Source organism: Suncus etruscus, chromosome 4 (assembly GCF_024139225.1).
Source record: "Suncus etruscus isolate mSunEtr1 chromosome 4, mSunEtr1.pri.cur, whole genome shotgun sequence".
Lineage (NCBI taxonomy): Eukaryota > Metazoa > Chordata > Mammalia > Eulipotyphla > Soricidae > Suncus > Suncus etruscus.
The window spans coordinates 48,004,729-48,021,475 of record NC_064851.1 but is presented as its reverse complement, the minus strand read 5'-3'; the positions used below and the strand labels follow the sequence as shown (position 1 = coordinate 48,021,475).

The 16,747-nt window shown below is 37.0% G+C and overlaps 1 protein-coding gene across 1 annotated transcript in view; it reads left to right on the top strand.

Annotated features, from left to right (window-relative positions):
- The first annotated feature begins 237 nt into the window (after positions 1-237).
- The window catches only part of ERCC6L2 (ERCC excision repair 6 like 2), a 65,527-nt gene continuing 49,017 nt past the window's right edge, over positions 238-16,747 (top strand). The window contains exons 1-4 of the mRNA XM_049772309.1: positions 238-483; positions 4,718-5,142; positions 14,009-14,128; positions 16,426-16,619. Coding sequence (XP_049628266.1) covers positions 438-483; positions 4,718-5,142; positions 14,009-14,128; positions 16,426-16,619 — 785 coding nt within the window. The 5' untranslated portion in view covers positions 238-437. The remainder of the gene's footprint in view (positions 484-4,717; positions 5,143-14,008; positions 14,129-16,425; positions 16,620-16,747) is intronic.

Here is a 16,747-nt window from a genome sequence, read left to right as displayed (position 1 = left end):
CTAAGCACATTACTACAGTTATCTGCCTCCAGGATACTACTGTACTACCAAAACAGCTAGCCAGGTCTGCGGCAGGAAAAATAATGAGTCTCCCCTCTCGCGAAACTTCAAGTATCGCGTGACTAAAGGAGGAGCGGCCTCCAGGTTCTCAGCCTGTATTTTGCTCTCGCGAGATTTCCTTAGCGGTTCGGAATCCCGTTCTCGCGAGACTTAGTACTGCGCTGTGGTCGGGTATCCCCCTTGTGAGCTGGCGTCCCGGGTGGCAGCTCTCTTTCGGGAACCCAGCCGGCCTCAGGCTCCCGAGGAAGGGATGCTCGGCGAGCGGTGGGAGGAGGTATTGGCCGAGCTCCTTAGGGCCGCCGCCTCCACCCTGCTGCCCTCGTCCACTTCTCGGGCGCCCAGTACCCCGAGTTTGCCGGGTCCCACGCCCTGGCCCGATGGACCCTTGTGCCGCGGAGCCTCGCGCCGAAACCGCAGGCAAAGGTACTATAGGCCTTGAGCCTGCGCGGCGCCACCCGGCATCCGGGTCCTTGGGTCTCACGGGTCCTCCCCGTGTGGCATCTATCGGTGCTATTTCAGGCGGTGTCGCAGCAAGTTGGGCTCCTGGGCTGGCTTCCCAGCCGTGACACACAGCCTTCGGTTCTTCCCCGTGTAAAGCACGCGTGTGACGGTGCAAGTGGCCCCCCGATCCCGTGCATGTTTGCAGGGCTGTCCCAAGATGGCCCCACGCCGCAGGCATCGCTGGTCTCCCATCACGGAGCAGGACACAGAAAGCACAACGCAGAGCGCGCTGCATTCCCGCTTGGGGTGTTCAGTTGTTCCGAGTTCCTAGGTGTCTTGGTGGTGGTGTTCTCGGACTTGAACTTATTGCTGTGCCCGGGGTTGTGCAGCTGGCTGGTTTCCTTGGAGTAGGGTGTTGTGAGATGAGTGTCAGAGCTGCATAGGGACTCCGTTTATCAGAGCACTCTAAGGGGCGTGATGGTGGATATATTCGTAGTGGCCCGCTGCAGAGACTTTCGGCTTCAGGCTAGGGAGACGCTGAGCTGAAGCTGTTGAGCAGAGCTGATAGTGGACGTGCAAGCAGCGTTCCTAGGGCCAGGACGCCGTGGAGTGCTAGCATAGCGATTAAGGAGTTTGCCCTGCACATGGTCCACCGGGGTTTTATCTCCAACATCCCATATGGTCCCCCACCCACCCACCCCCCAGGAATGAGCGCAGAGCCAGGAGTAACCTTTGAGCATCTTTGGATGTAGTCCAAAAACCTAAGGCTGCTCTAGCTTTCCGTTTTACTGTTGCAAGAAGGAACAGGTGCTCTAACTCAGTTTTTTTTTTATACAACCTTTTTGTGCAAAGGCACACTTTCCATGAAAAAAAAAATCACGAGGCACATCACCATTAGAAAAGGTTAAAAAAATTAACTCTATGCCTATATTGACAATATATAAAGTAATTTTTTTAATAGGAATCAAATACAAAGAAATTATTTTATGATTACTTTATTATGAACTAATCTAATGATTGGTCTATTTGTGAGCCAAAGCCGCATGTTACAGATGAAATTGGAATTTTCCCCACGGCACACCAGACAATATCTCACGGCACACTAGTGTGTCACAGCACAGTGGTTGAAAAACGACAAGGAAAAGGTGCCTGTGAGGAATACGTGTGCTACTACATTTAATGCAGTGCCCCCCTCCCCATGCTTACAACTACATATATTGGCTCTGTGTTAAAACAAATCAGCCCTACAAGGATTTGAGCATCACATTTTATTCTAGGTGCTCGTTATATAGCAATGAACCACAAATTGTAGAGAACTTGTATATAATGTGTTGTGGAAGGAACTGAAAGCTCAGGACCTGATACTGGAGAAGTTCGTGGTCCTTGTCATGAACACAGTTAAATAGTAATAGGACATAGAGGAGAAGGTAGAAAAGGACGTTCGAGATGCACCAATTCAGAATTTTATCCTCCCTGTCACCTTCATCTCCTAGTGTTTTCTGTACAGCCCTCCTTCAAACTTCAATGAATCTCTTTAGTTTTAGAAAATACCTAAACTCAGGAACCAAGTAGAGTTCTAGAAATAATACAAATTCCTTAAGATTTTTGCACTTGCTGTATCATCAGAAACTCTTCTTGGCCTTCTTCTAAGTAAAATTTCTCAGAGAACTGTTCTTCTAAAGCACTTACTACGTTTCATGTTTGTGTGATTTAAAAACTTTCTTAGTAGATGTTGAGTAAAGATCTGTAAGAGTTTTTAATTCAACATGTTTGCTGAGTGCTTACTGTTTGCTGGTTTTGGGGATAAAATTTTGAATACAGGCACATCTTTGGAAAGGAAATTTCTTGGTAATGAGAGAGGACAGATGGTTAACAACTGAAAAACATAGCAATTATCTCTGACATAAATGCTAATGGTACTTATTTGAGATAGAGATTAATAAGATACTCTAAAACTCTAAACTCTGAGAAGACTTGCTCAGCATGTTTTAATTGTCAAAAATGGGCATCAGATTGCAGGATTAAGTAGGAGATAAATTATAGTGATTCTTTTTAGATCAGAGTAGTTTGGAGTTGATTTTGTTTTATTTATTTATTTATATATTTTTGGTGCACTGAATACTTAACAAGACTTTAAGCTGAGGATTTATCCAGAAGTTAGGTGTGTGTGTGTGTGTGTGTGTGTGTGTGTGTGTGTGTGTGTGTGTATTTGTGATTAAACTTTATGAAATTGTTGGGCTATAATGGTAGTGGCAGGGGCCAAACCCTATGGTACTTGGGGGTTCCCTAGGCTATCACTTATGAACTCTGAGGACACTTTAGGTAGCAGGGGTGGAACCTAGACCTCTTAAAAGAAAGACCTATGTACTAAGAATTTAAGTCACATGCTCAGCCCTAATGTCTTATATTTTACAATTTTCAATTTGTTAATTATTGATTGGATTTGTGTGACAAGGGTCAAGGACAGCATAGACTAAAATCTAAAACAACGAAAAGCCAAAATATGATGCTATAGAAAAAATTGTCAATAATTGCATTAGAGAGATAGGAGCATGAAAGAAAATGATACCTTTTTTTGGGTGCATTCAGAGGTATGGATGTAGAAAGTAATATATAAAGAAAACTAGGAGCCGCCTAGATGTTTTCTGTCTTAGAAAGTTAGATGACATTTAGTGAAATTCAGAAAAGCTAGTTTGAGCAAGGCTTAATCACTCATTTTTACAATTAACTTCATTTTCTATCCATTGTACGGTACAGGTTTGGTGAATAATTAAAATGGAATCATGTTGAATCATAACAAATTAAGTCTTTAAAATTTAGGAGACATTTGCTGAGTAGAAAATAAGTCACATGATACAAAAATGTACTAACAATTTCTTATAATGGTGAATTTAGTATCATTAGGATTAGATCCCAGTGACCTACCTAGTACTGTATAGTGGATCAAGAGTTTAATTGCATGGTAAAATTATTTTAGGATATTATTAACAGTTCTTGGTAGTTTGTTAAAGTGTATAACCAGAAAACAAATTTTTCTTTATATACTACTAATATTAGTTAACATAATTTCAACAATGTTAGTGGGAATAATGGCTTTATTTTTTGGAACAATTGATGCCATTTTACTTTTTGAAACAGTTCATACAATGAGTTTTAATAAATTCAAAAGCATAACTTGAAGGCCTTGAGAAAAGTCTAGCAAACAATCTGTGGAATTTGATCTTAATAAGAAATGAGTGAGAGAATGAATACTAGTATTTTTATAGTTATAGACATATTCTCCTGGAATTCTTATAAAGAATTCCATTTGTAAAATTATTTGAATTTCTTACATTTGATACCCTTAACTGTACTGAGTCAGACATTCTCCCTTCCCCATTGATAGTATTTTATTTTTTGAATAAAATAATGAAAGCTACCATTGCTTTAATTTGTAAAAACAATCTGTACAGTTAAGCACAACTTCACATAAATTCACAGAGAGGTGAAAGAATAACATCATAGCTTAAAGAGCTCGTAATTCATCTTCCTTGAGTCTTAGCTCTATAAAATCTAGAAGGGAATAAGTTGTGAGCAAGTTGGCACACATCTCTATAGTTGATGTGGAGGTTTCCTTGATTTGTTTTATATATATATATATATAAGTGTATATATATATATATATATATATAAGTGTAGTTTAAAAGCAGCAATATTGGATGTGAGTAGAAACAACTGTCTTTGGATAATGGAGATAAAAATACAGACAAGTCATAAAGTATTACTTTCTAAGTGTTTTAACGTACTCATTACCAAAGCTTTCTTATTACCATATCATGAATTTGCTTACATTATGTTCACTAGTTATAAGTGATGTTTAATGATCAATGGTTCTCAACCCTAGCTGTACACCAGAATCATCTTTTGGATTTAATATTACAACAAAGTAATAAACCAAACGCCCATGGTACATAATCACGAATCAGAATCAACAATTCTTATTAAAAATAGATTATGACAGAGCCAGGTAAGAACCATTGACAATAAATTATGTACCTTTTCTACTAATTATTTAGGGAGGTATCTGATGATGTATTTTGGGAAATACACAAATTATAATTTATCATTCAGTTATTTAGGGAAAACATTGATATGAAATCATTTTCCCATACAGCAGAGGAAAAATGAGATGCTGTGATACTTTATAAGCTTAATTTATTTTTTTCTGTTATTACAGTTATATGGTATCCAGGAGAAAGATGTCTTGCACCTTCTCCAGATAATGAAAATCTTTGTGAAGCAACCATAAAGTCTGTTACAGTGGATGAACATGGAAAGTCATTTGCAGTCATCTTTTATTCAGATTTTCAAGAGAGGGAAGTACCTCTTAAAAGACTTCAAGAAGTAAAACCTGTTAAAGACTACTCCAGGAACTTCATATTTGATGATGAAGATTTGGAAAAGCCTTATTTCCCAGATAAAAAATTTCCTTCATCTGCTGTTGCCTTTCAGTTATCTGAAGATGGAGACACTATTCCTTTTACTATTAATAGGTATCTGAGAGATTACCAAAGAGAAGGAGCCCAGTTTCTTTATGGACACTTCATCCAAGGAAGAGGATGTATTCTTGGTGATGATATGGGACTGGGAAAAACGGTACAGGTACTATTTTAATTACTTCACAATTATATTTTAATATTTATCATTTTATAATATATGTAGCCATCTCTATTATTATCATGTTATATATAGGTTGTCTCTACAGGCTTGATAGTAATCATTTGGACTCAGACTATTGTTTTAAGAGAAGATTTTAATTATTTCAGTGTCCTTGCTTTTAATTGGTCTCAAGATTTTATGTTTCTTAAATTTTGGGAGATTTATGCGCTAAAGCTTGATCTGTTTCTTCTAGCTTCTCTAACTTTGCGTTTATAAAAGTTATTTATGATAGTTTCTGGAGATGTTTTGTTTTCCTTTGATTATTTGTTGTAATTATTTCCTTTTAATTTCTAATCCTAGTTCTAGGGTTTTTCTTTGTCTATCTTATTTTTTTCAAGCATCAGCTCTATGAATCATTGAGATATTGTCTTTTCTATTTCTGTTTTATTTATGTCAATCCTTCTGACAACTAATTTTAGGTTTTATTTTTTTTTCTTAGGCTGTATACAGTGTTTGAGCTTTCTGTTTCTGGATATAAGCCGATATTCCTGTGAACTTCCCTCTTACTACTATTTTTGGTGTGTTTCATGTATTCTGCAGCTCATGTTTTTATTTTGTTTTGAGAAAATTAAAATTTTTCCTTTGATTTCTTTAATGACCCAATAGTCATTCAGTAGATTGTTGTTTTGTCTCCCAAAATTAACTTATTTCTAGTTTCTCTTTATGGCTGATTTTTTGATTGTGATACAAAAAAGATACTTTATGTGATTTGAGTTTTTATGACTTTGTTGACCTACAAATGTCAAGGCTACTTGGTTAGAAATCCTTGTGGGATTTTTGTTGTTGTTATTTTTTTGTTTGTTTGTTTTGTGGGGGTTGTTTGGGACATCTGGTGGTGCTTAGAGCTTTCGTCTGGTTCTGTGATCAAGGGCCATTCCTGACAGTATTTGGGAGGTCATATGGAGTGCCAGGGATGAGCCCCAGGTAGGCTGCTTGCAAGGAAAATGCCCTACCTGCTGTGCTGTTGCTTCAGCCCCCAGAAATACTTATTGAGGGAAGTTGTTCCTTATTGATAATTCTGTTTGTTTAATCTGTCCACTGATTGGTGGGTCTGAAGTGTTCGAGTTGCCTATTAATGAATAGTAAGATTTATGATTGCTCCATAGTCTTACAAAAAAATTTTTTTTTCAGGTTAGAGGCTGGAGAGATAGTCTAAAGACTGCTTTGCACAAAACTAACCCAGATATCCCATTTGGTCCCTGAGTGCAAAGCCAACAGTGAGCCATGAGCTCCACCATTGTTCTCTCACTCCCAAACAAATCCTGAATTTTTTAATTTTAGCAGTAAAGTATGTGATTATGTATTTTTTGAGATAATACATTTTTCAGATAAAACTGGCATGTAATAAATTGCAGAAATTGACAGTGTACAGTTTACAGGTACCCTAGAAATTACAATACTAGAATGAAGATTTAGTCAATCACCATTTATATTTTTATAAATAAAATGATCCATAATTTATATTTTATTAATAGTATTTGGCTTTAATTGGACTTAAAAATTGGAAGATGGAGAATCTGAATGCAAAATTAAACATTTTTATAAAAAATTTCTAGTATTTTCAGAATTCTCAATTGGTGGTTTGAAAATACTTTTTAAAATGCATTTATATAATAATTATCTAATATAACTACAATCAACAATTTTATCTGCTTGAGAACCTTTGCTTAGAGGAGATGGAAAACTGGTTAATTTGATATTTGTTCAGTGAAGCTTAGTTAAAAGAGGGTCTTGTGAATATATATAGTATTGAGTGTTTAAAAATTAAAATTTTAGAAAGTTTTAAAAATTAGAAAAGATCAGTGTTGTAAGTAGTCAGTGTAGTAGTCCATTGCAACTAAAATACAGAGGGCCTGAAGCAATAGCACAGTGACAGGGCATTTGCCTTGTACACGGCTGCCCAGGACGGACCTCGGTTTGATCCCCCAGCGTCTCATATGGTTCCCCAAGACAGGAGCTATTTCTAAGCACATAGCCAGGAGTAACCCCTGAGTGTCATCAGATGTGGCAAAAAACAAACAAAACAAAGAAACAGACATGGGCTAATAATTGATTTAATTTCTATTCTTGTACTAATTTTTACTCCCTAGCCTATACTACTTTCATCTTTCAGACATTTATTTAGTTTTTAATAAACTGCATTGATTCAGTAAGTTGGTTGACATTTATTATGCATATAGCATGGGCCTGGTCTAGACTCTCTACATAGTAACTTTGGACTAAGATATTTTACAGATACTTGCCTTGTACATCGTCACCTCTGGCTTAGTACTCAACACTCATTTGGTTCTTTGATCTTTCCAGGAGTAATCCCTCAGCTCACAGTAAGGAGTAAACCCTGAGCCCCTCAAGGTGTGAGCCCTACATCTAAATTTAATAAGTTAAAAACACAATAAAAATATATGTAGTTTAAGAATCAGCATTCTGTTTTAAGAGGTGAGAAAAGTAGTATGTCTATCTGTGATAACCAGATAGCCTCCACCATGTGGGTGTTATTTTATCCTTTGTTTGTTGTTAGATTTGCTTTTGAGAACATACCCAATTTGAGACTGATTCAAATGAAATCAATTAGGACATCGTTTCTCCCTTTTTAAATTAAAGTCACAGCTCTAGTATAGTGTTTGAAAGGTTTAGGTATAACAAAGATATGTTCTTTGAATTGGTAAAATGTTCTCTTAAAGTCTTAATAAAAATTACATTTTTACCTATATGCTTTGTAAACTCAGTTTTAGAATCTTTTTTGATCACCTAAAATATAATTTTGTGTACTCTAAAGGATCACTTAATTAATGTCTTTTGGAACACGCCCACTTGTGCTATATCTACTCTTGACTCCTTGGGGAGGTCACTCATGGTGGTACTTACAGGAGCCAAATTGTGTGAGGGATTGAACCTGGCCTCTTACATCCAAAGCATATGTTCTAGCCCATTGACTTATCTCAGCATTCCTAAAGATTCTGTTTAAATCATTATTTCTGTGTTACTGGATGTTTAATTATCAAAGATATCATTGCTGAAGGTTATAATTTTTCAAAGTATAGCAATTCAGTCTATAGAATAAGCTTACTGGTTAATTATGGCTTCCTAACATTATTATTGCCATTATATATATCTATATATATGCACACACATATACATACACACTATATATTTCTGTAGATTCAAAGTTTTGCTTAAATATACAAGTTCTTTAGACAAAAGTCAGTTTAAAAATGTTGCTTAGGACTATAGTAATAAAAAATTAATATTATTGCTTATTATTCATGAAGAAAGAATATGAATCTAGTATGAGAGTCTAACTTTCAGGGCTACCTACAAATCTTAAAGTAGAAACAATAAATCATCCTAAGGACTTTTTAGATTTTATTTATTTTTTTTGGTTTTTGGGTCATACCCGGTGGCGCTTAGGGGTTATTTCTGGTTCTGTGCTCAGAAAGTTGGTACTGGCAGGCTCTGGGGACCATATGGGATACTGGATTTGAACTGAGGTCCGTCCTATTTTGGCCACGTGTAAGGCAAATGCCTTACTGCTGTGCTATTACTCTGGCCCAGGATCTTTATGATTTTATTTATGTACTTTTTTTAATATTTGGCTTTTGGGCAACATCCAAACAATTCAGGGTTTACTTATGGTTATGCACTAAGTGATCATACTTCTATTTTTAATTTAAACACCATGGTTATAAGTTTGTTCATAATATGTACAGTTTTTCCCCCACACAGATGAAGTTGTTCATGATTAAGTTACAGTCAAATGTACAACAAGCCTAGCCAGTGCATATTTTTCTCACCACCAATGTCCCTAGTTTCTCACTTATCCTCCCTTGCCTTTGCCTTCTTGGAGTTGTGGCCTATTCAACAGACATGAAGGAAGTGATAAATACTAGTTATAAGAACTATTTTTCTTCTATTTCTCTCTCTCTCCCTCCCCTGATTTTTTTAATTCTTTTAGACACTTTGATCTGTATTACAGTGCACATTTTCTACTACCAATGTCCCTTGTTTCCATCCTACCCACCTCCCCCACCTGCCTCTGACGGGCATTTTAGTTTTCTCTGTCTCTGTCTCACTCTGTCTCTGTTTCAGTCTCTCTTTCTCTCTTTCTCTTTCTCTTTCTCTTTCTCTTTCTCTTTCTCTTTCTCTTTCTCTTTCTCTTTCTCTTTCTCTCTCTCTCTCTCTCTCTCTCTCTCTTTCTCTCTCTCTCTCTCTCTCTCTCTCTCTCTCTCTCTCTCTCTCTCTCTCTCTCTGTGTCTAACTCTTTCTCTCACTTTGGTTTTGGGATCATACTCAATAATGCCCAAGCGTTATTTCTGCTATGCACTTAGAAATTGCTCCTGGCTTGGGGGACATTATGGGACACCAGGGATTGAACCCACGTCCTTCCTGGGTCAGCCTTATGCAAGGCAAGCGTCCTACTTCTGTGCTATCACTCTGGCCCCTCTCTTTGTCTCTTGCTGTCTTTCCTTTTGTGACAGTTTGGTTTGCACTATTATTAATGAAGGGGTACCATACATGTCACTTTTTTCCCTTTCAGCACCCAGTTCTTGTCCAGAGTGATCAATTCTAACTATCAGTGTTCACTCTTGGCTGAATGTGATCATTCCTTTTTAGTTCTCAGGAATATTTAAAAATATAAAGAACATAGCCTTCTTTTGTCCTCTAAGAATTATACAATGTTTGCTGCCTTTGATGTATATGGGATTTGTTTATGATGTATCTATGAGTTTTGTCACACTATTTTTCTTTCTCTGATTTACTCTGTATATCATGAGTTAATTGAAGAAAGATGGCTTATAAATGTTTGCTTGACAAGAATTTAGAAAGGAATGCCTATGAAAACAGAAAGCTATCCCAGAGAGGCATTTTATTACAGATAATGTGGTTTTGGGTCTTTTACTATTCTAGAGATGACTGATCTAAGTGTTTACTGTTGCTCTTCTCATGTCTAAATATAATTTTAGACCTATTCTGTATTAAAACACTTCAAAAGTTAATTTTATGATTCTTTTTTAAAATATGTCATTGACCTAAGAATGAATATTTTGGGATGTTTTATTGTACTGATATGTAGAATAGAGAAGGTGAGGTCTCTACCAACACTATCCTTTGCCTTTGCCTTCTTGGAGTTGTGGCCTATTCAACAGAAATGAAGGAAGTGATAAATGCTACTTATAATCCTGTCTCTAAATCTACCTCAGTAATTCTTCACAGTCCCCCTTTCCGTATTTTTATGTGGCACATTACTGCAAACATTACCTTAATATAATTAGCTAAAGGCATGTCAGTGCTTTTAGTTATCCATTCCCATGTCAGCTAAAAATCATTTTATTTTTATTTCCACTTTTTGGGATTTGTGGATAAATTTGTGGATTAATCTCTTATGTATTTATGGGAGTTAGTGTAAACTAACCAGGATACAAAGATTCTGTGAGAGTGAATTAAGTACGTCTCATATAGTTAATTATACACACATATATGAAGTAAAGAAATTTCATTTAAAGGAAGACAAAAGACACTCAAGAGAACTTAGGCTTCTCCAGAGACCGAAGAGAGCACCATGAAATGAGAGGAAGGAATTCTACATTCCAGGATGGGATGTCGCAATTCCAGAATGCAATGCCATACTTTTCATAAATTATAAAGTTAGTTGCTTTCAGTGAAATCACCCAAAAATGAGATTCTTAAATATTTTATCTGTATTTTTAATGAAATTTTTGTTTGTTTGTTTCGGGGTCACTTATATGGTGGTGGTTAGGGTTACTCCTGGCTCTGCATGTAGGAATTATTCCTGATTGTGCTTGACAGACAGTGTAGAATGCAGGGAATTGAGCCTGGGTCAGCTTCATGGAAGGCAAGCGTTCTATCCATTGCACTATCTTTCTAGTCCCATATGTTTTTTGTTTTTGTTTGTTTGTTTGTTTGGGTTTTTTTTTTTTTTGGTTTTGTTTTGGGACCACACTCCTGGTTCTGTGTTCAGAAATCACTCTTGGATGGCTTGGTGGGCCATATGATATGCTGAGAAATTAAAGCCTGGTAGGCCCCATGCAAGGTAAATGTCCTTCTCTGCTATGCTATCATTCTGGGCCCCCATATGTATTTTTAATGGAATTTGACAAATTAAGTATTGTATATAATCTTAGACATATTAACAGATTCAGTTATAATGTTTTTTTTTGCTTTGTTTTGTTTTTGTTGTTGTTGTTGTTTTGTTTGTTTTTTTTTTGGTTTTTCATGCCACACCCATTTGATGCTCAGGGGTTACTCCTGGCTAAGCACTCAGAAATTGCCCCTGGCTTGGGGGGGACCATATGGGATGCCGGGGGATCGAATGGCGGGCCTTTCTTGGCTAGCACTTGCAAGGCAGACATCTTACCTCTAGCACCACCTCGCCAGCCCCTATAATTTTTTTTAATAATTATTTATTATGTCACTGGAGATCTGCAGACCTGCCCATTGTTATCAGTACAGTACAAACAAGACAAAACAAAGTATTACTTCTCTCAAAGTGTCTTCCATCCAAGCATTTATGTCTTTGACTTGGGACAGAAGAATATGAAATAGTCTGAGTTCCTTCTCTGTGGCCATAGGGTGTCAGGTGAATAGGAATAGCTTTCTTATGGAGCCCTGGAGAAAGTGTTCTATTATTTTTGTACAGTGTCAGTTATTTGCTTAATTGTTGCCTTAAACATGAAGTTAATTGTACAGATTACTTCCCCCAGATTGTACAGATTACTTTCTCTGACTGCTTTAAAGTTTTATTATTTTTTTTGTCTTAAGTGTTAAAGTTTATACTATAAAGTATCTACCCACTTAGGAATTTATAATTTTCTTTCTTGGGTTTGATGTTCTTAATGGATCCTAGAACATAATGATTGGTTTCTAAAATAAGTTATTAATATATTTATACTATTTTTTCAAAGAATTCTGGACTACTAATACTCTTCTAACATGTATGATTTAAATTATAGTTTCTATGTCCATGTTAAAGACTTTTTCTAGAATAATTAAAATGTAATCTATTTCTCTAAAGAAATTATCATTTTGGGCTCTTTGGGGGGGCACATCAGTGATACTCAGGGGTTACTCCTGGCCCTGTACTCACAAATCTCTCCTGGTGAGCTTGAGGGACTATATGGGTATGCTGTAGATTGAATCCAGGTCTGCTGCATGCAAGGCAAGGCAAGCACTCTACCTTCTGTGCTATCTTTCTGGCCCTTATATGACCACTTAAATCTTCATCCTTCATCTCCCAAATATTTCTGATTAAATTTTTTTGGCTACTTTCATAATTTTTAATAAATAGGTTAACTGGTTCAAGTATACATAGCTGTTAAAAACTAATGCTGAAATTTGAACTAAAGTTCAATTTTATTAAATATTTTATGCTCTTTATTATGTAAGGTTATATTTCCTTAATATCTATTTCTCAATTGAGATTTGGAGAGTAACTTACTCACAATTTTATGCATTTTGATAATAATCTAACTTAATATTTATACTTATATACTTGAGTATAAACTCACCCCCCCTAATTTTACCCTAAAACTGGGAAAACAGTGACTCGAGTTTAAGCCAAGGTGGAAAATACAACAGCCACTGGTAAATTTAAAAATAAAAATATATACCCAAAACAATTACAACAAATGAGGAATCAGTAGGTTAAATGTTTTTCAATATTTATTGTTACAGAAAAAACTGTAAGCTATTCAAAACTGGATTCCTCTTCCTCATCATCTGTATGTCCAAACAGAGCTTTAGCTGTATCTGATGTGAGGGTATCAGCATAGATATTGTCATCATCACTGAGTTTGCAGATATCATCACTGCTGTTGGTCTCATACAAAGTGCAAAATATTGTGGGTTAAATAGTTTAGTGGCATCCAGTTCAATTCAGCCACCTGCCTGTTCAGCTCTGCCGCAACTTGTGGAGTGAGCTGAAGCACCACCCCTTTAACAAACAGCAGAAGTTGACTAGAGACTATGTGCAATTGATTCCGTACTTGTGCACCAATCAAATAACCTGTATGACCCGAGTATAAGTCAAGTTTGGGTTTTTCCAGCACAAAATTTGTGCCAAGTTTTTCCTGAAATTTTGTGCCAGAAAAACTCAGCTTATACTTGAGTATATAGGTAATTCTATATTTAATTCTATAGCTATATATATATATATATATATATAGCTATATACTAAATAAAAAGAGTTCCACAACTTTATAAGCATTACCAGTAAAGGAAATTAATTTATTATACAAATGTACAGTTTATTCTAGTAAAAAATATGAAGTGATAGTTACTATGGATAAAAGCATAAGAATGTGGGGGCTGGAGAGATAGCATGGAGATAGGGTGTTTGACTTGCATGCAGAAGGATGGTGGTTCGAATCCTGGCACCCCATATGGTCCCCAGAGCTGCTAAACAAAAATCGTCTGGATATTGCCACGAAACGAATTTTCCAACTCGATCCTGCGCCAATCATTGCAAGGCTGCTTGGACCGCCTCTAACTCAGCCAATCCAAGCAGGCTTTTTATGCGTGCAAATTAGACAATGTTCTGTACCTGAATCTACACTGTAAATAGCCTGCTCAGATTGGCCAGAGTCAGAGAGGAAGTCTATTGCAGTATAAACTTTGAACATTTGCTTGTTGTGATTAGCTCACTTGTGGTACATACAGTTGCAGCACAGGAATGTTCTGTCTTATACAGCGAATATAGGCTTAAACCCATGTTTTAACTGTAAAATTAGGAGGTCGTCTTATATGCCCCGTTGTCTTATACGCCGGAAAATACGGTATTTCTCTTTTTCTCCAGGTCATTTCATTTTTGGCTGCAGTTTTACACAAAAAGGGAACTCGTGAAGATATTGAAAATAACATGCCAGAGTTTTTATTAAGAAGTATGAAAAAGGAACTGTCTTCTACAGCAAAGAAGGTAGGATAACTGGAAATGAATTATGACAAATGGGTGCCAGAGCAATAGCAAAGTGGGTTGGGGTTTGCCTTGCATGGCCAACCCGGGTTCAATATCTGGCATTTTATATGGTCCTCTGAGTCTGTCAGGAGTGATTTCTGAGTGCAGGGCCAGAAGTAACCCCTGAGAATAGTGGGTGTAGTTAAAATAAATAACAACAAAACATAAACAAAAACCCAAGATAAATTTTCCAACAAGGACATAGCAAATCAATAATCACAAATTGTTCTCTCGTTTATTTTCTCAAAATTATATTTGCTAATCCTTTAAGCTTTGTTGGACAAAGTAACATGAAATAAATTTGTTCTGTACCTTCCAAGTTGCCAGGCTGGGGTATAGGATGGAATTTAGGAATACTGACCCATGAAAGGATCATTTTACTCACATTCTTAGGTCGGCAAGCCGTGGCTCGTGAGCCACATACGGCTCTTTATACTTTTTAATGTGGCTCTTCTGTGTGCCTGGCAGCTGCTCCAGGAGTCAGGACTCTGTTCCTAGTCTCTGTCAGTGCTCCTGGAGCGGCGGCCTGGCACACAGAAGAGCCGCATAAAAAAGTGTAAAGAGCCACATGCGGCTCGCGGCTTGCCGACCACTGCAGGGTATTCTCAGGACACTTTTCTTTTCTTTTCTTTTTTTTTTTTTGGTTTTTGGGCCACACACCCGGCAGTGCTCAGGGGTTACTCCTGGCTGTCTGCTCAGAAATAGCTCCTGGCAGGCACGGGGGACCATATGGGACACCGGGATTCGAACCAATCACCTTTGGTCCTGGATCAGCTGCTTGCAAGGCAAACGCCGCTGTGCTATCTCTCCGGGCCCTCAGGACACTTTTCAATGTCCCTATTCAAGTGCTAGTTGTAATAGACCCAACTACCATATTTCCATCCAGGGAAAGTGGGTCTGGAGCAAGGTCGCTGCAGGAAATAATCTAAACACTTTCCCCAGGTATTGGAAGACAGCAACCCAGCTCTTTCCACCTACCATGGCACCAACACCCTGTCTCTGCTTGGTTTTGCTTAGGAGAATTGTAAGGAGTTTCAGTGTAGCACCTAGAAATTTTGTGTGTGGCTAGTTACCCAAAAACCTAAAACTGTGTGACTGTTTGCCATATGGTCACATGACAACTACTCTTAAACAACAGCATTAAATGTATGCCCTGGGCATATATATTATGGGAGCACAGGTCCCAAAATTTTACAGACATCTGCCCACTTGAAGATGCAAACCAAAGAATACCATATGGATATAACAGATTCATAAATCAACATTGATCCAGTCTAAGTCTTGTCAGTAGTTAATGTGACATAAAACAACCTCTTCCACCAGTGTTCCCAGGTTTGCTCAACTCTGCCCCTTTTCAGTCCCCAGCCTACCATTTAAAACAATATTAATTTACTTTATTGAAAGAGCAAGTATCATTGTTGTTTTGACTTGCATCTCCCTGATGATTAGTGATGTGGAGCATTTTTTTATGTGCCTTTGGTCATCTGTATTTCTTCTTTGGGGAAATGTCAGGGAGATGCATTTAGAACACTAACAACTGCCATGACAATGTTAATGAGTAAGTAAAGTAGAATGTCCATGTCGAATACAAGCAAGGTGTAGTTGGAAGGCTATGGGGTGAATTGATGGTGGGAATGCTGCACTGATGATGGGGGGGGGGTGTTCTTTTTGTGACCAAAACCCAACTACAGTCATGTTTGTAATCATGGTGTTTAAATAAAGATTAAAAAAAATTTCAATTTGGGGGTGGACTACCCAGCAGTGGCTAGGAGCCTGGGAATATACCCAGAATACATCTTAGTAGTACCCAGTGCTCAGACAGCTCAAGTGCTTTTACTTGGCAGAGTGATGTTGTTCAGACCCACTGGTACTCAGGATCATTTTGGTTGGTTCAAATCATATATTTTCTACAGGGGATGTACCAATTTACATTGTTGTTTCTTTTCTTTTTGTTTCATTCTCCTTTTATATGAATTACTTTTACTTACCTTAATGGTAATTCTCTCCCCTTTTTCTTTTTTTATCATAGTGATTGTATATTTTCTGTATAATTTTTTTTTCTTGGTATTGGTTCACCACTGCTGCAGTTGAGTAGCTGGAGTTGATCCACTTTTGTAAGTATATTGTTAATGGTCTTTTAAAAACAGATCTAGTTGCCAGTTGTAGTTATTCTTACTGCCTGTTATTGGAGATCTCTATTAATTTAAAGTAATTTAATTTAATTAAAAAGTACATCAGAATTATTATTTTCTTTTTAGATGTTCTTAATAGTTGCTCCTCTTTCTGTCCTCTATAATTGGAAAGATGAATTGGACACCTGGGGATATTTCAGAGTTGTTATTTTACATGGTAACAAAAAAGATCATGAATTGATTCGAATAAAGCAGAGGAAATGTGAAATTGCCCTAACAACTTATGAAACACTGCGGTTATGTCTGGATGAACTTAACAGGTATTGGTGCTTTATGTAAATTTACATATGTATATATTGTAATTTTAAAGGTCTTCATGTTTATTAGCTAGATTTATTTCATTCAGAATTATTAAAGTAGTTGATAATGATTAATGTTTTTGATTTTG